The 22,062-nt window shown below is 41.1% G+C and overlaps 1 protein-coding gene across 9 annotated transcripts in view; it reads left to right on the top strand.

Moving 5' to 3' along the window:
* RGL1 (ral guanine nucleotide dissociation stimulator like 1) overlaps window positions 1-22,062 on the top strand; it is a 154,259-nt gene that overhangs the window by 16,364 nt on the left and 115,833 nt on the right. For 5 of the 9 annotated variants that reach the window (XM_065554471.1, XM_065554470.1, XM_065554467.1 and 2 more), the window contains exon 2: window positions 13,695-13,853. In XM_065554471.1, coding sequence (XP_065410543.1) covers window positions 13,809-13,853 — 45 coding nt within the window. In that variant the 5' untranslated portion in view covers window positions 13,695-13,808. Of the gene's footprint in view, window positions 1-13,694; window positions 13,854-18,269; window positions 18,328-18,450; window positions 18,501-22,062 lie in introns of those variants that run through there. The other 4 variants (XM_065554466.1, XM_065554465.1, XM_065554468.1 and 1 more) reach the window with 2 other exon arrangements.

Raw genomic sequence — 22,062 nt, 5'->3', positions numbered from 1 at the left:
GCCCTGCAGCAGGAGCTTTGATAGCTCATATAATTTTCATCTTAGGTAATGTACTGAAGATATGATTCTTATTCATATAAGTATCTAATCCTTGATCAAAGCTCACTAATCTTGCTTGTTGATGCTCTGGCTTTGAATGTGCTCAGACCATAGAGGTGAAAAGATTTATTCCCCCCCCTTATATGCTTTTGAGAGTCTTGTATTAATCAGCATGTTGCTTACCGCTGTTTATTATATTTACATGTTTTCAGCTATTTGTGTACAAAATACACAGCCTGAATCCTTCCAGACAATTGTACTGCAGGCTTCTGGGGGCTTGTTTACAATGCAGCGGATGGTGACTTACATTCATAATTCTCACTATTGTTAGTAGGGGTTACATATGCAGCACATCCTGCTAAAGCTGTACCCCACAAAATGAATGGGGAAGGTGGGGCAGGGAGCATATCCCCCTATGCAAGCAGCATGGCCGTATATCTTCATGTACTTAAGAGAGCTACATAAGAATGGCCATATTGGGTCAGACCACTGGTCCAACTAGCCCAGTATCCTGTCTTTTGGCAATGGCTGATACGAGATGCTTTGGAGGGAATGAACTGAACAAGTCAATTGTTAAGTGATCTGACCCCTATCATCCAGTCCCAACTTCTGGCATTCAGAGGTTTAGGGACACCCAGAGCATGGTATTGCATCCCTGACCATCTTGGCTAGTAGCCATTGATGGACCCATCTTCCATGAACTTATCTAATTGTCTTTTGAACCCTCATATAGTTTTGGCCTTCATAGCATCTTCTGGCAATGAGTAAATCTTTTAAATACTTCCTTACTTTTCAGGAGGGTCAGGAAGCTTAATTCACTAATAAAGTTTGTGAAGTGCTTTGCAATCTTCTAATAAAAAGTGTCTTAGAAGTGCTGAGTATTATTAATTGTAAAAATAAAAAAAGCTGCGGTGTCCAAGACTCTGCATGAGTTTATTGGGAGTGCTTTGTGCTGCTGTGGTTTGCCTACAAAGTCAGTGCATAACTGTATGTAATTCAGTGTTCTGTACATGGTGCTTTGATACACGTCAGCATGAAAAGTACAGTGTAAAACCAAATTCCATTCAAAGGAAAACTAAAACACATTTGATAAAAAATTGCTAGACAGTCACCTCATACTGTCTGCAAAGAAGCCAGGACTGTTTCTCTCTTAGTATGAGAGAAGGGTCTAGCTGTGATATATTAAATGCTTAAAGAACTGGAATGCACTTCTTTTTCCTTAAGATTTCAAATGCTTGAGCAGGACTATGTCTGGGTTTCTCATCAGCTCTTCATAATACCTTGGGTAATCCATAACAGCATTTTCAAAGGCAATGCAAAATGACTTGTGTGTGTCTATGTTTGATCCTAGATTATGTTTTCCTAAGGTTAAGGATTAAAGTTTTGACAGATGTGGGTGCTGTCTAATTGGCCCCTTTTAGCTCCCTTTTTCTATACAAGTGCTTGATAGCTCAATTTGTGAAATACAGCATCTCCATTTTGGTACCAGTCTGGAATGCACCAGATGGAATATTTTGCTGCCTCTCAGTTTCCTAGTCTACCCAGGGATGGTATATCGCTTTCAGTGCACAGGACAGAGGATATTCCTGCTCTGTATTACTGTAACTGACACATCATTTCAGTCCCTGCTCTGCTTGCACCTGGATTGCAGGATAAGACCATTTTTTAAATTTAGCATGTGGTTTTCTCTTCTTTCTTTCCCTCCATCTGCATCAGCACATCTTTGATGAAGGGCCTTTTCCCATAATCCACCATACCAGCTCTTGACAGTGTTTCTCCTCATCCTACCCTGCAGCCTTTGAGGAGGGACCTTTTCCTTCATCTGGGTCTGGCAGACACAATTGCACATGGAATCTCTATATTTGTGGCACAGTGAAACACTGCCAAGTAAAATTAAACTGGTTAAGCAAAATGACAGATTTAAAATGAAAATACATGAAAATGAGCCGTGTTCATAAACACGAATAGATAGTAAATATAAATCAGCTTTTAAATTGATTGCAAGAGTGTAGCTTTATTCTGTTATGGATCAGGCATCATGCACTGAGTCATAGACAAATTAGATTACCCACCCAGCACATGATTTGAATTGTAATGGCTGTAGTGGTGTTCTGTATGACGCATACTTCATTTGCTTGGAAGAAAAAAAAATCTGTTTAGTTTACTAATTCATAATAATAATTTGGTATCTACTGTACCTTTTGTCTTAGTATTTCAGAGCACTCTACAAACATTAAGGGTAAGCTCTTTGGGGCAGAGTCCATGCTGTCATATGTGTTTTTACAGTGCCTAGCCCTAAGGGCTTTGAGCTTGGTTGTGCCCTTTGGACACTACCATAATACAAATAATAAATAAGAATAAGAACATTGTGCCTAGCCCTGCCTGGGTGCGTAAGGGTGGAGAGCACAGAAGGAGACTCCCTCCTGCATAGGGTCTGAACACAAATCAACAACAGCCCTGAAGGGGATCTTTAAAAAGGCACTGCTAGGTTGGTTGGTTTGGAGGCAGAGCAGGGATAATGGGTGAAGAACATGATCCGGCCTTAAGTAAGCTTCACAATGCCCCTCTGAGATAGGGAAGTATTACCCACCCTTTAATAATGGATACATTTAGGCACAGGAAAGTCATGTGACTTTCTCAGAGTCACACAGTAGGTCAGTGGCAAAGTCCTGATTCCCAATCCTCAGCCCTAACCAGCAGACCACTTTGCCCCTTGTATTGTACTCACTATTGTTACCCCTTTTGACCTGAGCACTTAGCCAATAATCAGAGTCTTGCAGATTACCTCTGGTAGGAGGAAAAATTGATGATGGAGTCAAGTATTTCTTTCCTACAATCCTGTTTATTTACAAAAAATGTACATAAAGTCCTGTTTCCCTGAACATTATAGGAAACAAACAACAGGAGAGAGTTTCTTTGCTCACAGTTCCCAGCCTTTTTCTAGTAAGCACTCTTCCCAAAAGCTCTATCTCTTAGCTTTTTCTCAGGATCATATTCTCTGGCTATCTCTGGGGTTTTCTTGCTGTCTTCTCTGTGGTGTTTCTGCTCATTGTCTCTCTCTCATACTCGGCTCCATCAAACTATACGCAGCCCTCTGTGTTTGCATTTAGACCTGAATGAAAACATCTGACTGCATGGCTCTCAACTCCTATTCCTGCACATTGCAGGCCACAGAACTTGACCCTAGGGTTGCCAACTTTCTAATCACACAAACCGAACACCCTAGTCCCGCCCCTTCCCTGAGGCCCTGCTCCCCGCTCACTACATTGGGATGTTTGAGGGGGTGAGGGCTATGGGGTGGGGCTGGGGATGAGGGGTTTGGGGTGTATGAGGGGGTTCCAGGCTGGGGGGTGGGGCCGAGGGATTCAGAGTGCAGGAGGGGGCCGGCGGTTGGGGTTGGGTTGCAGGAGAGGTTACAGGCTCTGGGCTGGGGGGTGCAGGCTTTGGTGTGGGGCCAGAGATGAGGGGTTCAGGGTGAGGGAGGGGGCTCTGAGCTGGGGCAGGGGGTTGGGGTACAGGAGGGGGCTCCGGGTTGTGGGGGAGGCTCAGGGCTGGGGCATGGGATTGGGGTTCAGAGTTGGGGTGCGGGCTACGTTGGATGGCTCTCGGTCAGCGGCGCAGCGGGGCTAAGGCAGGCTCCCAACCTGTCCTGGCTCTGCACTGCGCCCCGGAAGCAGCCAGCAGGTCCAGCTCCTAGGTGTGTGTGTGTGGGGGGGCAGGAGGCCCTGCGCGCTGCTCTCGCACACAGGCACCCCTCCCCTCATCTATCACTGGCCGTGGTTCCTGGCCATTGGGAGTGAGGAGCTGGTGTTCGGGGTGGAGGCAGTGCATGAAGCCATGTGGCCCCCCCGCCTAGGAGCCGGACCTGCTGGCCGCTTCCAGGGCACAGTGCGGTGCCGGGACAGGTAGGGACTAGCCTGCCTTAGCCCTGTAGCACCGTTGACCGAACTTCTAATGGCCTGGTCGGCAGTGCTGACTGGAGCGACCAGGGTCCCTTTTCGACCGGGCGTTCCGGTCGAAAACCAGACACCTGGCAACCCTACTTGACCCACCCATTACTGTAATAGGCCCATAACCTCTGGCTGAGTTACTGAAGTCCTCAAATCTTGGTTTAAAGACTTCAAGTTAAAGAGACTCCATCATTTACTCTAGTTCAAATCAGCAAGTGAATGGTGCCCCACTCTGCAGAGGAAGGCAAAAGAAAAAAAGAACCCCAGGGTCACTGCAGATCTGATCTGGGGGAAAATTCTTTCCCAATCCCCAAAATGGCAGTCAGTTAGACCCTGAGCACACAGTCATAGACCTGGGAAAGAATTTTCTGTTGTAACTCAGAGCCCTCTCCATCTAGTGTCCCATCTCCAGCTGTTGAAGATATTTGCTAATAGCAGTTGCAGATGGGTCATATGCCACTGTAAGTAGTCTCATTGTACTATTATCAAGCTCAGTCTTGAAACTAGTTAGATTTTTTTGCTCCCATTACTCCCTGTGGAAAGCTGTTCCAGAACTTCACACCTCCAGTGGTTAGTTTAACTTCAAACCTAAATTTGTTGACTGACAGTTTATATCCATTTGTTCTTGTGCCAAGATTGGATCTTAACTGAAATAACTCCTCTGAGATATTTATAAAGCAATCATATCTCTTATTTTGTTAGGCTAAACAAGTCATGCAGCCTTCCCTCATAAGGTGGGTTCTCCAGTCCTCTGATCATCGTAATAGCCTTTCTCTGTATCTGTTCCACTTCGAATTAATTTTTCTTAAATATGGGAAATCAGAATTGCCTGCAGTATTCCTGATGAGGTCTTACCAGTACCCTCTGTAATGGTAATAACACTTCCCTATTTCTACTGGAAATACCTTGCCCGATGCATCCTAGGATTACATTGGCCTTTTTCATGGCCACATCACATTGGCGGCTCATAGTCATCCTGGGATTGACCAATACAGCCAGATCTTTCTCCTCTGTCGCTTCCAACTGGTACATCTCCATCTTATAGCAAAAATTCTTGTTGTTAGTCCCTAGAGGCATGACTTTGCACTAAATAAATTTCATTCCATTTCTATTTCTTCAGTTTTAAAGGTCATCAAATCTTCTTGTATGATATTCTGGTCCTCCTTTGTATTGGCAATCCCTCCCAACTTTGTGCCGTCCATAAACTTTATTAGCACATTATCACTTTTTGGAAATGATAAATAAGATTGATCCCAAAACTGATTATGAGGAACTCCGCTAGAAGCCTCCCTCCAGCCTGACAGTTCACCGTAAAGCATGACCTGTTGCAGTATCCTCCTTACCCACCTTTCAATTCTTGTATTAATCCTCATCTTCTTCTCCAATTTAAATAATAATTTCCCATGTGGACCTGTATCAAATGCTGTACTGAAATCCAGATAGGTTAGATCTATTGCATTTTATTTGCTAAAAAAATCGATTATCTTGTCAAAGAAAGAGATCAAGTTGACTGGAATGATCTACCTTTTGTAAAACCAAGTAGTATTTTATCCCAGTTATTGTTTACCTCTATGTCCATAACTACTCTCTCTTTCAAAATTTCTCCTAAGACCTTGCATACATTACAAGGCTGTTAATTTGACCTCAGTTTCCCGAATCGCTTTCTCCCCTTTCTTAAATTTAGATACTGTATTTGCAATTCTCCAGTCATAGGGCACAACCCTTGAGTTTACAGATTCATTAAAGATCCTTGCTGTTGGGCTTGCGATTTCATGTGCCAGTTCCGTTAATATTCTTGGATGGAGATTATCCAGGGCCCATGGATTTGGTCTCATTAAGCTGTTTGAATTTGGCTTCCACCTTGGATGTTGTAAATTCTGCTTCCATACCTTGATTCCCATTAGCCACCCTACCACTGTCCCCAAACTCCTCATTACTCTTATTAAAAACAGAGGCAAAACATTCATTTAGGTGTTGCTCCATACCTAGATTATCGTTAATCTCCATCCCATCCTCAGTGCTTAGTGATCCCACTTCTTCTTTCCTTGTTTTCTTTTTACTTATATGGTTAAAAAAACTTTTACTATTGGTTTCTATTTCCTTTGCAAGATCCAGCTCTGCTTGGCTTTTGGAAATTCTCACTTTTTCTCTACGCTTTCTGATCTCCAAGAAGTAGCTTTCCTTGCTGATCCCTGCTTTTATTTCTTTCTCTTAATAACCTATCTGAGATGCTTGTTAATCCAGTTTGGTCTATAACCCTTCCCTTTGAATTTTTCCCCTTGCTTGGGATGCAGGCTTCAGATAGTTTCTTCAACTTTGACATACCATAATTCCAAGCCTCCTCCACATTCAGATGTTTGAGCTCTTCAGTTTAGTCCCCTTCCTTAGCAAATTCCCTTAGTTATTTAAAGATTGTCCTTTTGAAATCAAGTTCACAAAGGTTCACCAATGGTTATTAGCCAAGATGGTCAAGGATGCAGCCCCATGTCCTGGGTTTCCTAACTTCTGGCAAACAGAGACTAGGGTGTTGCTATCAGGGGATGGATCGCTCAGTGATTGCCTGTTCTGTTCATTCCCTCTGAAGCGTGTGGCATTGGCCACTGTCGGAAGACAGGATACTGGGCTAGATGGACCTTTGGTCTGACCCAGTCTGGCTATACTTACGTTAAGGACCTTAGTTGCAGACATATTTTTGTTTATTCTTCCATTTAGTTTAAACTGAACTAACTCATGATCACTCGAACCAAGATCGTCCTCTACAACCAGCTCTTCTTTGAGGTCCTTGCTCGCTACTTAGCAATACTAAATCTAAAATGGCATCACCTCTTGTTGGTTCAGTGATTGGTGAAGAAATCTGTTGGATTTCTATCTGGGACCTACCATTATTAGTAGCACTTGTCCTCCAATCTATAGCTGGAAAATAAAACATTTCCATAATCCCACAACTCCCAGTATTATTTATTTCATTAAAAATATGAAAGAGGTCTCTATCCATATCCAAATTGGATTTTAGGGGTCTGTAGAAAACCCTAATCACTGTGCCAGTAGAACCTCTCTTACTTTTCTTCCCCAAAAGGATTTTGACCCACGTGATTGCCTTAAAAATCACATGGTTTTAAAAATAATATATGTTGTGTTTTTTGTTTGCCTTCTAGTGTGGGAGTCTTCAGCGTTCATGTTTTCAAACGTTTCTCCACAATTATGAGGTCTAGAATCTTACTTCTCTCTCTCTCTCTCTCTCTCTCTCCCCTTATGATTTTTCAGGTAATAACATGGTTCCATCAGCTGGGACTTTTAGGAAAACGTGAGATGTCATAACACATGCAATAAAATTGTGAAATTTGACAACATGACACCCATCATTTATTTGTGTTTTGTCTGATGCAAATTTGAATTAGTAACATATGTACTTGCAAATCAGTGGTGCAGATTATATATATATATATATATATATATATATATATATATATATATATATATATATATATATATAATCTCTCTCTCTCTCTCTCTCTCTCTCTCTCTCTCTCTATATATATATATATATATATATTATATAATCTACATATAATAATATATATATTATATATATATATATATATAATCTGCAGCACTGATTTGCAAGTCGGTGATGACATAGTGCAGGGGTTGGCAACCTTTCAGAAGTGGTGTGCCGATTCTTCATTTATTCACTCTAATTTAAGGTTTCGCGTGCCAGTAATACATTTTAACGTTTTTAGAAGGTCTCTTTCTATAAGTCTATAATATATAACTAAACTATTGTTGTATGTAAAGTAAATAAGGTTTTAAAAAATGTTTAAGAAGCTTAATTTAAAATTAAATTAAAATGCAGAGGCCCCGGACTGGTGGCCAGCACCAGGGCAGTGAGAGTGCCACTGAAAATCAGCTCGCGTGCCGCCTTCGGCAGGCGTGCCATAGTTGCCTACCCCTGACATAGTGCATAGGCCAGTCACATGACATTATTGTTTAATTTTTATTTTACAGTAGTGCCTAGAGGCTTCAGTCAGGTTTGGTGCTAGGTGCTCTTCATATACAAAGATATGATCCAGTTTATTAATCCATCAGTCTGTCATTAAACACAATCCAATTCCCCTTGAAGTTGACGGGAATCTTTCCACTGACTTCAGGGCAGCTGAATCAGGCCCTTAATCTATTAGATCTGTATTATCATTAGACTTTTAATACATTTATTTAAGAAATGAGCCATAAAATAATGTTTTCAAAAGGCATCATGTCTTTCTTTGAACCCTGAATGAATCCTTGTTATTTTAGCTCCAGTCTTGGGGGGGGGGGGGGAATTTTTTTTACTAGGCCACCAGGCCTGAATGGAGAATAGGAAGGATAGGAAGTCATTCCAGCTGTTTTCCTTTTGTTGGCACTCAGCGCTCTGAGCAGGAATTGCTGAGCAAAGAACATCATTTCCCAAGAGAGGTTCATTGGGGTAGCACAAATGCAGTCTGGCTGTTTTTTAATTAAAAGCTTCTGCCAAATACTATCATGTGGAGGGGGTGGAGGGAAAGGGAGGAATGCATGAAGACTGGAGTCCACTTGGAAAAGAGAGGAACCTGCCTCAGAAAGCAGCAGAGCAGAGTGTTTTTCTCTTCTAAACTCTTGCTATTTAGCATTTTAGCATAACCAGAAGAGACCTGCTTCTGCCCTCCTCCCCCCACAAATCTGTTTTGAGTATTGCTTCTCAATAGAGAGACTAGGTTGGAGAAGGATTGTGCAACTTTGGAAATGGTTTTGGATCAGCTAGTGGAACAAAAAATAAGCAAATTCCTTCTCTAAAGAGGTTGCCAAATTATTGACTTACACATCATGCTACGTTATAGCGATAAATACACATCTGGTCCTGGTGTACTGTGTGTCTAAACCAACTTTTAAAGCAAAAAAGTGCAGTGATTTCTTTGCTTTTGCCTTGCTCTCCAAATAAAGTTTAAGAAAACAAACCATAAAAAGTAACTGAATGGTGTTTACCGTGGGATACAGCGCCTCTTCACCTCTAGCTTCCTGGTTTTAATCCAGAATAACTCCGTAATGACCGAAAGCTATGACCACATGATGGCAATTTGGTGGCCAGCGTGAAATGGATTTGATGGTTTAATTCCAGTCCTCAGTTGACAGATGTCCACATCACAAAACCCATCGCTATACGTGATACTATCTGGTACTCCTTATTGGTAATCTCGGCAAAGAGATCAAGGACAGATTTGGGTTTAGGGACTGAACTGTCCTCTTCAAGGTGGCAATTTCAGGTAGGAGTTGAGGCATATAGGCAAGGCATTCTGGCAAAGCTTGCATTGCATCAGTCTATGCTGTGTATCTTTTTGGTGACTTGAGGACTTACTTTCACCCCTGCCTTGGAGGTGTAAATCCAGTGACTTACTGGTACGCTGGGGCCAGCTCTGGCCCCCGGAAGGGGCAGGGCCTAGGGCAGAAGGGGCAGGGCTGAGGGGGTCAGAGCCAACCCCAGGCCACCCTGTAAGGTAAGTGCCCCTCCTCCTCCCCCACCAGGGTAGCAGCAGGACCCTGGGCCCTTTAAATAGCCCACAGAGCCCTGGGATAGCGGGGGGCTCCGGGGGCTATTTAAAGGGCCCAGGGCTCCTGTGCTTCTACCGTCCCGGTCCTTTAAATAGCTGCTGGAACCCTGGGGAAGCGGTGGGGCTCCAGCGGCTATTTAAAGGACCAGGGCGGCAGAGGCAGCTGGAGTCAAGGGCCCTTTAAATAGCCCCTGGAGCCCCCCGCTATCCCAGGACTCTGTGGGCTATTTAAGGGGCCCAGGGCTCCCCTGCTTGTACCGCCCCGGCCCTTTAAATAGCCGCCGGAGCCCTGGAGTTGTGGCGGCGGGGCTCCAGCGGCTATTTAAAGGGCCAGGGTGGTAGAAGCAGTGGGAGCCCCGGACTTCTTAAATAGCAGCCAGAGCCCCACAGCCCTACCCCAGGGCTCCAGCAGTGGGGCTCTGGTGGCAATTTAAAGGGCCTGGGGTGTACCGGCTTACTTTCACCTTTGCTCCAAGGCTTCCAGTCTGGGTCTGCTCACCAGTACTAAAAAAGGGGAGAAAATCATGTGCCTCCTATATAACAGTATGGAACACCTACCATTAGCCTGCTGGAATAATAGTTTATTTTAATGCATTTTGACCACCAGGATCTGGCAAGAGCATATCTATTATCCCTGCAAGTGACTCATACATTTTTACGTCTGCAGAAAGATTTTGTGTTCATTTCATTTTTAATGTTACTTCACTTTTAAAGAACACCACCAAGTCCCTTTTTTCTGTAGTCTGTCAGAATTTTTTTTCATCCAGAATTATAGACTGACTTAACTGAAAATAGCTTAAGAAATGATCCTGTCTCCAGCACTCAGATACCCAGCTCCCAATGGGGTCCAAACACCAAATAAATCCGTTTTAAAGCTTATACAGGGTAAACACATAAATTGTTTGCCTTCTATAACCCTGATAGATATGCACAGCTGTTTGCGCCCCCAGGTATTAATACATACCCTGGGTTAATTAATAAATAAAAAGTGATGTTATTAAATATAAAAAGTAGGATTTAAGTGGTTCCAAGTAATAACAAACAGAACAAAGTAAATTACCAACAAAATAAAATAAAACACACAAGTCTAAGCCTAATACAGTAGGAAACAATGCAGGTAAATCTCACCCTCTGAGATGTTCCAATAAGCTTCTTTGACAGACTAGCCTCTTTCTAGTCTGGGCCCAATCCTTTCCCTGGTACAGTCCTTGTTCCAGCTCAGGTGGTAGCTACAGGATTTCTCATGACAGCAGACTCTTTTGTTCTGTTCCACCCCCTTATATATCTTTTGCACTAGGCAGGAATCCTTTGTCCCTCTCTGGGTTCCCACCCCTCCTTCTAAATGGAAAAGCATAGGGTTAAAGATGGATTCCAGTTCAGGTAACATGATCACATGTCATTGTAAGACTTCATTACCCACTTGCCAGCATACAGGTATACAGGAAGACTTACAAGTAAACAGAGCCATTTACAATCAATTGTCCTGGTTAATGGGAGTCATCAAGATTCCAAGCCACCATTAATGGCCTACACTTTGCATAATTACAATAGGATCTCAGAGTTATATTTTATATTTCTAGTTTCAGATACAAGAATGATACATTTATACAAGTAGGATGACCACACTCAGTAGATTATAAGATTTGTAATGATACCTTACAAGAGACCTTTTACATGAAGCATATTCCAGTTACATTATATTCACACTCATCAGCATATTTTCATAACATCATATGGAGTGCACCGTCACACACTGCTTGTGCAAATCAACACAATACACTGTAGATTCTCTCATGCTGTGTGATGTTTTTTAACTTTTTGCTAACTGGTGGGGTTTATAATTATTATTTTTTAATGTTTAAAATCTAAAGGGCATTCCTCACCAGAACACTTTGGGGCTTCAGCTGCCTGAAATGTTCCGTTACTGTGCTCATCTATTACAGTAAAGGGTACCCTGGAAATTCCTAACATAGGTACTTGCCATTGTCCTTTTTAGTACACAAATGTTCTTATAATACATTAGGGTATTTTATAATTTTTAATTTTATTCCCAGGCAAACAATTATTCTTGACGCTTCTGTTATGTTTGTATGTGTAGCTATCCCTCAATCCTCTTTCTATTTTTATTATATAATTATATATCTCATTTTCTTTTGTGCTACCTACTATTCCAAATTTGGGTTCTCTCTAACATCTCCCATCATCATGGTATCCAAATGCAGAAGGATTTTCCTCTATAACGCTTCCTTTGGGGTTTTGTTTTGCTTTTTGGTCTTTGGCTGGATCTTAAGGAGGGTTCAACTGTTCAGGAATAAGCTGAACGTTCACAGCATGGTCAACTTCCTGTAATTGTAGGATGTCTCTAGTATTGTGCACCTTCCTGTCTTTTGTTTCAGTGTGTCTTTATTTAAAGTGGAAATAAAAATAGATGTCAGATGGCTGGAAATAGAAAATGAATATTTTGGCATCCGAGCACAAATGTGTTCATAATAATAAACAACTTAATCCCAAAGGACCCTAAAATGTTTACAAACTGTGGTTCAAAACTTGTCACAAGTAATTCTGTGGAGGTCCATAGGAATACTTGTGTACAAAAGGTGAACCAGATTTGGTCCTGTGTACATACTACAGGACTGTAATGCAGCTGCTAAACAGCAAAGAGCACAAGTGACAAGAAGGAAAGTTTTGGCTAAGGACGCTGGGGTATACTGTTCCCAAAAGTACAATTGGATCTGATAATAGCTTAGCCAAACAGATGGGACCAAAGTTTGTGACGTCTCATCCAAGGATCCAAACTCTTTGGACTGCATAATATTCTGTTAGCCTACATCAGAAGGGCAAAAGATTGAGTTGATGGGATTTGACCCTGTGGATCCATATTATTATTATTATCAGTGCCAGTCAGGATTGGGATCTCATTGTGCTAGAAGCTTTACAAATACATAGGAAGACACAACCCCTGTCCCAAAGCACTTTCAATCTAATTTAAGGCAAGATGTGGTAAGGGTGTGTAGCAACCAGGAGGGATGTTGGACAGAGAAACAAAGTATCAGAAATAAGAACATGCATTTAGATAGGCTAGATGCATAACTTGATTGTTCTATGTCATTTCAACTTTTGTTTTTAACAGAAATAAACATTAGCAGTCCCCACTGACCCTTTACCTAGCCATTATGAATTGGTGATCTCTTGTAGGCATCACAATAGAAGGAGAGCTTGAAGAGAGATCTGAAGAAGGAAAGGACAGTGGTTTTATCAGCTAGTTCAAAGTAGGTGTTCCATGCATAATGGTGGCAGAGAAGAAACCATGAATATGATGGTGGGAGAAGCAGACCAATCAAAGGTCAAGCGTGGCATCATTGGTAGAGTGGATGAAGCTACAGGGATGGGAGGCCTCAAAAAAGAGCGAATCAGTAGGGAGGAGCAGAGTTGTAAGGGCCTTATAGGTGAGTACTCGATGATTGAATTCAGTGCAGCAGAAAATGGGAGCCAGTGATTCAGAGAGGGGATGTGTTCAGAACCATGATCGAGGAAGACCATTTTAGCAGTTGCATTTTGAATGGACTGGAGCAGGGGTGATGTCTGGTGCTAGGGAGGCCAGAGAGGAGGAGTTTGCCGTAGTCAAGATGGGAGACAAGGACCTGGGTAGGAGTTCTAGCAGTGTGGACAGAAAGAGAAGGCTGGACTTGATAGGTGTTCAACCTACCTTCCTAGTCTAGATAGGATCTTGTTTGAAAATGTGTTCCCAACCTGTTTTCCTAATCTAGACATACTCTTATGGAGGAAGAAGCAGCACGATGTGGACACAGCTTGCATGTGCAGTACAAACAAGAGGGAGGAGTCTGATATGACACCCAGGTTGCAGGCCCTAGTGGCAAAGAGGTTAATGGTGCATTCAACAATGACAGAGAAAGAGGGGAATTGGGAGGGTTGGAAAGTGAGATTTGAGGCTTAATCCACTATGCCATCCACTCTGACCAGTGGCTTTCTATGTAACTAACGAATATTGCATGTGCCTGCCTCCATATCTATACAATGACTATATTCAATGGATTAATCTCATAAGAAAGAGATCATGAGAACATATGAGGAAATATGTTACTGTTTGTATTTAAAACACCTCTCCCTTATTTCTTTCACACAGATACAGAATTCCTCCTGCAAGTATCTGATTCTGCAGAGATTTAATAGAAGACTGCACAAGCAGCATCTAGAAACAAAGCTCCCACTAAGCCTGGAGAGTACACGGCACTGATGTATGGACCACTATACCCGAATATGGGATACTTTAGAGATGGAGGAGGTAAATCAACTGAAGGTGACAAATTGTTATTGCTGTGCCCTTTTTACCCCGTCTAATTTAACAGATCCATAGTTTTATTCAGAATCATGATAATCAATAAACAGGGGAGGCCCTAGACTAGCTGCCAGCAGCTGGCGCCCTAGGCGAGCCATGCAATCGGCGCCCCAAGCCCCAAAGGCAGATCTAGGCTGAGGTTTTTGGTAAATTGGAAAACGTTTTGCCCCCTTTTTCCTTTTAATGTTTTGTTTTTGTTTTTTTAAACAGAGGCTTAATTATTCAGTTTGTCCGTCCATCTGTCCAACCAATGTTTCTGAGATCAGTTAAAATAGATACACAAAATTTTCAGAATAGATTTGTGCATGACAGCTAGATGATATTTCAGTCCGATTTCAAATAAAAATGCATTAAAATGTTAATTATAATTTTTATTGTTACAAATCCAAAATCATCCATTATGCTATCCTGCTTTAACTGCCATTACCACCACGTCCAATATAGAAAGAAATAAGAAAACTCTTCAATGAACTTCAACCTGTATTTACAAAACACTCAGAATAAAAAACATTTTGTGCTCTTAAAACATGACTTTTCTTGCTTTAAGTTTTGAAAATTCAATTACTAGTTCTTTTAGATCCAGTTTTCCAGCTATTTCATGCTCTGTTGACATTGTGGCAAGTCCAACAAGTCTCTCTTGCACCATTGTTGAACGCAGATATGTTATTATCAATTTTAACTTTGAGAAGCTATGTTCCCCACTAGCTATGGAAACTGGCAAAGTTAAAAGAATGCCTAGAGCTATAAAAATGTTTGGAAAACTGTCAGAGTTTATTTTCACAAACAAGCTTCGGTACTTCTTCAGGAGTGGAATGTTTCTTAAGTCGTCTTGAAAAAGCCTGAAGCTCACTACACAAATCTGTAGCATCAATGTCTTTTGAATTTTCATGAGTCAATGCCAACTCCAGTTTTATACAACATTCTCTTACCTGTTTTGCTGTTTTCTTTTGCAAGCTGTGGATATCATATAGAAAGCCAAATACTGACTCTAGCTGCTGCATCTATTGAAATCTTTCGTCAACCGAGTGAATAGCAGTATCAAGGACTGTAAAGTAGAAATTCACTTTGAACCTTTGTTTTGGGTTCTGAATGGGTCTGTCTCGTCCTTCATACAAAAACTGCTGTTTCTTTTGCTGAATGTGAACTGGCTCTGGTTGGAAAGTCTCTTTCTTCAGCATGCTCAAGAGAATCTACCAGTGTTCTTTTGAACTCTTCATCACTTCTGAATTTCTCCAGAATATTTTTAGTTTGCTGCAGTTTTTGAATTGCAGAATGTATGTTCAAATTCTTTTCCTGAAGCTGCCTACTAGTGAGGTTAATCTCGAAAAGGATATTCTACCACAAAATGAGTGAAGTCACAAATTTGAACTTGGAAAGGCCATTTGCAAGAGCTTCTGCATCTGAACGTGCCATATTGCCAGATGATCCAGTAAAGGTAGTAGCATCAGAAATTTCAGTTAGGGCATCATAAATGTTTCCAAGTTGATAGCGAAGTCAAAGCATCAATGCGACTCTCCAATCTTGTCTGACCAAGTGGTTTCACAGTCAGAGAATTCGCATGGCGAGTCAGAATCTCCCAATGGCGTGTTGAGCCTGAGAAAAACACATAAACACGTTGCACCAGGTCAAAGAAACTGCTTGCCTCCAAACAGTATCTAGCAGCATCATTGACAACCAAATTCAGAGAATGCGCACTGCAAGGAATGAAAAAGGCCCTAGGATTGATTTCCATCATTCTCCTTTTCACACCATTGTCTTTACCTTTCATATTACTCCCATTATCAAAGCCTTGGCCACGTAAGTTTTCAACAGATAATGACATTGTTTCAAGCTCTTGTAGAATAGTTTCAGTCATAAATGCTCCAGTTGTCTCCTTCAGTGGTACGAAACCCCAAAAATGTTCCTTTATGAGCACTTCAACATTATCTTCATCTGCAGACTTTTCCATATCTACAAAACGAATGATCATCATCATTTTGTTCAACATGACTCACATCTGGTGTACAGTCCAGTATTATTTAAAAGTATTTTGCAGAATGGGCAGCTTCTACAATTTTCTTTTTAATTGCATTTGCTAGGATTTGATTCAGTTCATTCTGCATATTTTTTCCTAAGTAATGAACCTGTGTTTCATGATCAGTTATTTTACGTAGATGCTACTTCATGACTGGATCAAACAAAGCTAGGTACTCAACAAATTTTAAAAAGTTTCCATTATCTGGAGTGTATAATTTTTCGTTTCTGCCACGGCTGCGGAATGCTAAATTTTGCCTACCGAGGACTCTCACTAAAGCAATCAGACACTCTAATATTTGTTGCCAATATTCTTCTTTTTCCTTGATCACACGTAAATTTTCTTCATCAATAGTTTTTCCTTTTTTCAAATCGTAATTCAAGTTCTTTTCAATTTTGAAACATTCCAAATGTTCTGTTCTTCTTTCATGTGAAGAGAGAATTGAAGATATGTTTTTCCAGTCCTTCAAACCATTTTCAGTAAGTGATGTACCAATTGCTTGATTTCTAAACAACTTGCAGCAAAAGCAAAACACAGAGTCTTTCAACACTGAATATTGTAACTAGTTTAGATGAATTTCTTCCCCATTAATGAGTTTCCTCTTGTAATGCTGAGCAGAGAAATTTTTTTTATTTCCATCCTTAGGGAAGGGAAATTCATGAACTTGTTTGGGTCCATGTTCCGCAAGAATTTGCTGCACACTATCATCACATCTGGGCCATGAAGCTGGGTCCTCATACTGTAACTTGTTTGTAACTTCCTCATCCTTTCTTTCTTCTACTTCATTTACTTCAATTTCTGCATGTGTCTCCGAAGGTGAATAAATTTTCTCCACTTCCATGTCAGTCTGATGCTGTGAGCTGCTTTCATCTAGAAGTAAGTTTCCATCATCTTGAGTTACCAAACTGCTTTTTTGTGGATGTGAGCTACCCTCATCTTGAAGTGATATACCTTCATCTGGATGTTCCAGACTGCTTCCATGTGGATGTGAACTAACCTCTCTCCAAGTAAAATTCCTTCATCTGGATGCTGTGAACTGCTTCCATCTTTATTTGGATTAAAGAGAAGATATTTCAGGAAGGATCCCTGCTGTTTTGCTTGGTCCTTTTCCTTCTCAGCCTTTCGTTTACGATACTAAGCTCTTGAGGGTTTTCTTTTTATTCTTTCTGCCATGGGGCATTTGAATAGTGTTATGTACTGTGCTCCCGACTGCAAGCATTATAGCGTTAAGGATGGCTGACACACCACATGGTTGGCGATTTAACCCACATTGCAGCCATCCCAACACATCTTTTCACTGCTTTAAGGTTCATACACTCACTTACCTATTAAAAGAGTTAGTTACAGCATTTACACGGAAACAAAATGACCTTTTTAAACGTTATAACCCGACACCAGTTGTTTGGAAAGTAATCCCCTTCCTCAAGGTTACCCGCTTGGAGTGTGATGTCATCACTTTTGTAGTCTATTAAGCATTAACACTGTTACTTTTCTTTTATGGACCTTATTTATTACATGTGAACCAATTATAACAAAGAAAAGTTCATAATTATATAGCCCGATAACGCTAAGGTTTAATAACTCTGAAAGATACTCACATTTTGGATTTTTAATGCTGAAAGACATTATTCTTTATTCTTTGTCACCAAGAAACACAATTTTCCACAGTATTCGCTCAATTCTTAACCATCTACCTATGACGTGTGTTAAAATGACCATTTGACATGTATCAACTCGTGATATCTCTGCTGTACATGAATTTCCGGCTATGCAACCTTGATGTGTATTCGAGTTAGGTGTCACTAGCATTGCAGCTCTTGCCGCTGGCAGATGTTTCATGGTGGCTGAGTTATTGCTTATCAAAATTGCAGAGTGGGCCATCTTGACCCTATGTCACAAATTGAAATTTTTTTTGGCTAAAATATTTATTTTGCAGTAAATAAAAGATTTGACATATTAATAAATGCTCAGAAATGTAGAGAAATTAATTATAATTCATATTCCCTCCATACGCGCATGGGAATTGAAATAATGACATCTTCATTTTATTTGTATTTTTTTCATCTTTTTCGTTTTTTTATATGATTTTTTCCCCTATAATTTGGCGCCCCGTTTAACTTACCACCCTAGGCGACTGCCTAGTTTGCCTATATGGACAGGCCTCCCCTGTCAATAAAGCCCTGAAGTTTCAGTTAGGAAATGAGCAGCAGATGGAAACAGAGTTATGTGCTTGTAGAGAGCAGTATATTAATTTAAATGTTGTTTGTTCTGTATGTCTTTTTAGTTCCATTGTTTAGATTTGAAGGGGAGAGCAAGGAGCAGTGCTCAAAAGAAAATTGTAAAGAATGGGGAGCTCTGATATAATGGTGCATAATGTGTTCAGCTCTGGAGCAGGGCTACATGGAGGTAATAAAGTTATACAGGATGGGATGAAATCGGGTAGAATGAATGCTGCAAAATAGATTCAAAGGGGCACGCTGATAAGTAATGAATTCTTACTTCACTTTAATGTTCTCCACTTTGTTCCAGTGAAGCAGAAGAAGATGCTGCTTCTGGTTGAACTCCAAGAAAAAGAAAGGGTGAGGTCCCAATGCAGCTGGAATATTAGAGTCTTTCTGTTGACTTCAAGGGTAGTTGGACTGAGCCCTAAATCCTGCTTTCAGTTACATCAGCGAGACTCCATTGACTTCAGTGGATTTACATCATTGTAACTGAGAACAGAGTTGGGCTTAGGATGCTCATTCTGATTCACAGCCTGTGAGTGCCTTCTCCAGGTCCATTTTAAGAATGGGATGACCTGAGGAGGAAGTTAAGGAATCTAAGTGCAAGATTCTTTTGCCCTCTTTTGAAGCCCTCTTATTTTTCTAAGATTGTCATCTGGCAGAGCTCTCAAAATGCTGGATTTCTGAATCGCTGGCCAGGAAGTAAACTATTTACTTCCGGTTGAAACATCCCACGGAAGAGTTCAACCTGTGTGGTTTCTTTCTTTCTTTCTTTCTTTCTTTCTTTCTTTCTTTCTTTCTTTCTTTCTTTCTTTCTTTCTTTCTTTCTTTCTTTCTTTCTTTCTTTCTTTCTTTTAAAGAATGCTCTGTTAACTATAATAGAAACCACAAAATAATGTAATGGTTGATTATCAGTTGCTCCCTATTATTGAAGGGTTGATTCCGGCTGTCTTAGGGGACAAGAAGGTGGTGTTAGCATATGGCTCAGCTTTGCTTTGTGGTTCTGGGCTGGTCCCCACACCTACACAATTCACAAGATGATACTTTAATGCTCTAATTAAACCTTTTGAACCAAAGATGCAGAGTTAATTTTGGAATTTAAATCCTGGTCTTTGAAATAGATATTTTAGAAACTGTTAACTAATTCTTAGGGCAGTAGCTGTTCTAGGGGTAGCTAATAAAACTAATCTCTGGAACTAGTCTCTTTAGAAGTAATAAAACTAAATTATTGAATTGGCCTGTTTTGAAATCTGTGCCTCTTCAAAGTGAATGAGTCAAACTAAAGACAAGCCAACTGATTGCAACTGAATGGGTGGGAGGGGCAAAGTCCTTTTTGCTTTGAACTAGTTAAGTTATAAAGACAGAGCTAACTGACAAAAGTCTGTTCAAGAGCAGAGAGAGGCCCCAGATAGAGTGAAAGGTACTGATAGTGCCACTGAATAAGGGAGCCCACAATGTAATTACTAAATTCAGCATCCTCTGGGGAATAATTGTAATAAAACTAGCACTGTTATGCAAAATTTTAGAAAGGGGAATTAAAGAAAAATTGAGGCTAGTCAAAAAGAAACTAGAATCAAAATTAAGGAAATTAAAATCCTTAGTCAGCATAGATGTTACTTAACCATACCGTAACAGAGTCATAGAAGGCATGCATACTCTTCCCCCCCCCCCCCGCCAGCTTTGTAAGTTTATCAAAAGCAAGAAGCGCACTAGAGAATTGATAGGTCTGCTAGACTACCAGGGAGTTAGGGGAGCAATTAAGGAGGATGAAGACTTTTCAAAGATTTTAACAATTTCTTTGCTGTGATTTTCACCACAGCGAATGTGTTTGTGCCTGCTGCTGATTGGAGTATTAATAATTATTTGAATGAGGAGGAAAAAATCCCAGAGGAGGTGTACAGAGAAGGAAACAGTATGTTGGAAGTTACTCTTTAAATGGTACATGTATCAGAGGCCGGTTTGGGTCTCAAACCATGAATAAGCCCCACCTTCCCCCACTCAACTTTGCAAACAAAAGGAGGAACTGCTTGCTTCACCACAAGAAAACTTTCTTTTTCAGTAGTATGCTATCCCATGAAGATGTCTTTTAATATTACAATATATTTGTGTAGGACTCGATAATAGGATGTTCTTTTGGGATGGAGGAGGAAATCTGGTGTGGATGCCTTAGTGATATCTTACCTTGCCTTAGTAGAGAGGGGGAGAGGATGGAGAACACAGTTCTTCCTCAAAAAGGGAGGAGGAGGAGAAATGAGCAAAGTCCCCTTTTCCTCTCTTCTCTTAGCAATACACACCTGGCTATCCTTTCTTGGGTCAGTAGTGAGATGAGGAGAGGGTTGATGGACTGTTGGCTCTCTTGTTGTTTTCTAGGGGAAATGCTCTCTAAAAATCTGAGCAATTTGTAGATTATTAGATTTTTGAGAGAAAAAGAAACTTATTGCAAAGAACAAGAAACCCAGAAGTTCAGGAAATTTGTTCAAGCCTTGCACGGTTCCAAAGTCTGAACAGTCACTGCACGTCTGGGGCTAAATCCTTGGTCTGGCTAAATCTGCTTGCTATTCTGGCAGCACAAAGCAGACTTAAAGCTGGTTTATGACGTCAGCTCAGTCCTCCCACTGTATAGAGGAATCCTCCAGTGCCCTAAAACTGGCATAGTTTTATGCTGTTCCCTCACAGTCCAACATATATGGAGTATAACTAGGAGAAAAGGGGTTATGGCCAGAGCATTGCTTCACTTCTGCAGTCCATGGCTGTTGGAATGCCCCCTGGAGGCTGTTGCAGCCCGCACAACTAAGAGCCGCCCTAAGGCCACTCCATGTTGGTCATTGGCGCCAGCCTGGCTGTTCAAGGATCAGGGCCCTACAAAGACTTAGTGCCATGTTTGTGCTGTTCTTCCCCAAGTTGTGCTGGTGGCAGAAGGGACAGTCCTGAGGATCTGGCCTGCAGTATCTAGTACTTTGTTTTATAAATTACTTTGGGGTATCCAGGGTATGAAAGGCACTATATAAAACCAGATTGGGCCACATGCACACACAAGAAGCATACTGAGCAATAGGGAAATTAGAAGCATGCGTGTACAGAGTAGGCTAAAACATTGCTGCAAAATAAAGAGCAGTGGGGGCTAAGCATCAAGGACTACAAAATGGAAGAGAGGATAAATCAGAAAGGGAGGGAAGAGTATCTGGAAGAGACACTGAGGGAAAGGGTGGGGATCATAATTGAAGATAACAAAGATGCCTAGTAAGTAGCAGAGATTTGTGCTATGGAACATCAGATGAAAAGGGAGAGCAAGAACCAAACGAAACTAAGGCAGGAGGATGGAGATATTTAAATGCTGGATTTATTTTTTAAACTCCCAAAAGACAACAGCTAGGACAACTAAGAAACATGAACCAATATTACTATATACGTTTTTTTTTTTAACCTGAGAATGAAAAGCAAACAAGATGGTGCATGTATATGTAATTCCTGGCTCACTTAAATTTGACTGAGACAAAAAGCTGAAGAATCTGTAAGTCCCTTTCAGGTGTGACTCTGTCTTTGACATCTCAGTGTTATCTCTTGATTATTATATGGAGATATACCTATCTCATAGAACTGGAAGGGACCTTGAAAGGTCAGCAAGTCCAGTCCCCTGCCTCCACAGCAGGACCAAGTACTGTCCCTGGCAGATTTTTTGCCCCAGATCCCTAAATGGTCTCCTCAAGGATTGAGCTCACAACCCTGGGTTTAGTAGGCCAATGCTCAAACCACTTAGCTGTCCCTCCCCCAATAATTGTAATGTATGACATCTTGGTGCACTCCAATTATATCAATATCTCACAGGGGCTGAAATCCACTAATTTGACCAAAGACATTTAAAAAGGGAAATCTGTCCAGCAGTTTGGAGTTTCACAAAACCGCTGACTTTTATGAGAGA

The sequence above is a fragment of the Chrysemys picta genome, chromosome 8, assembly GCF_011386835.1.
Source record: "Chrysemys picta bellii isolate R12L10 chromosome 8, ASM1138683v2, whole genome shotgun sequence".
Taxonomy (NCBI): domain Eukaryota; kingdom Metazoa; phylum Chordata; order Testudines; family Emydidae; genus Chrysemys; species Chrysemys picta.
The sequence above is the reverse complement of the archived record's forward strand: the minus strand, read 5'-3'. Positions and strand labels throughout refer to the sequence as shown.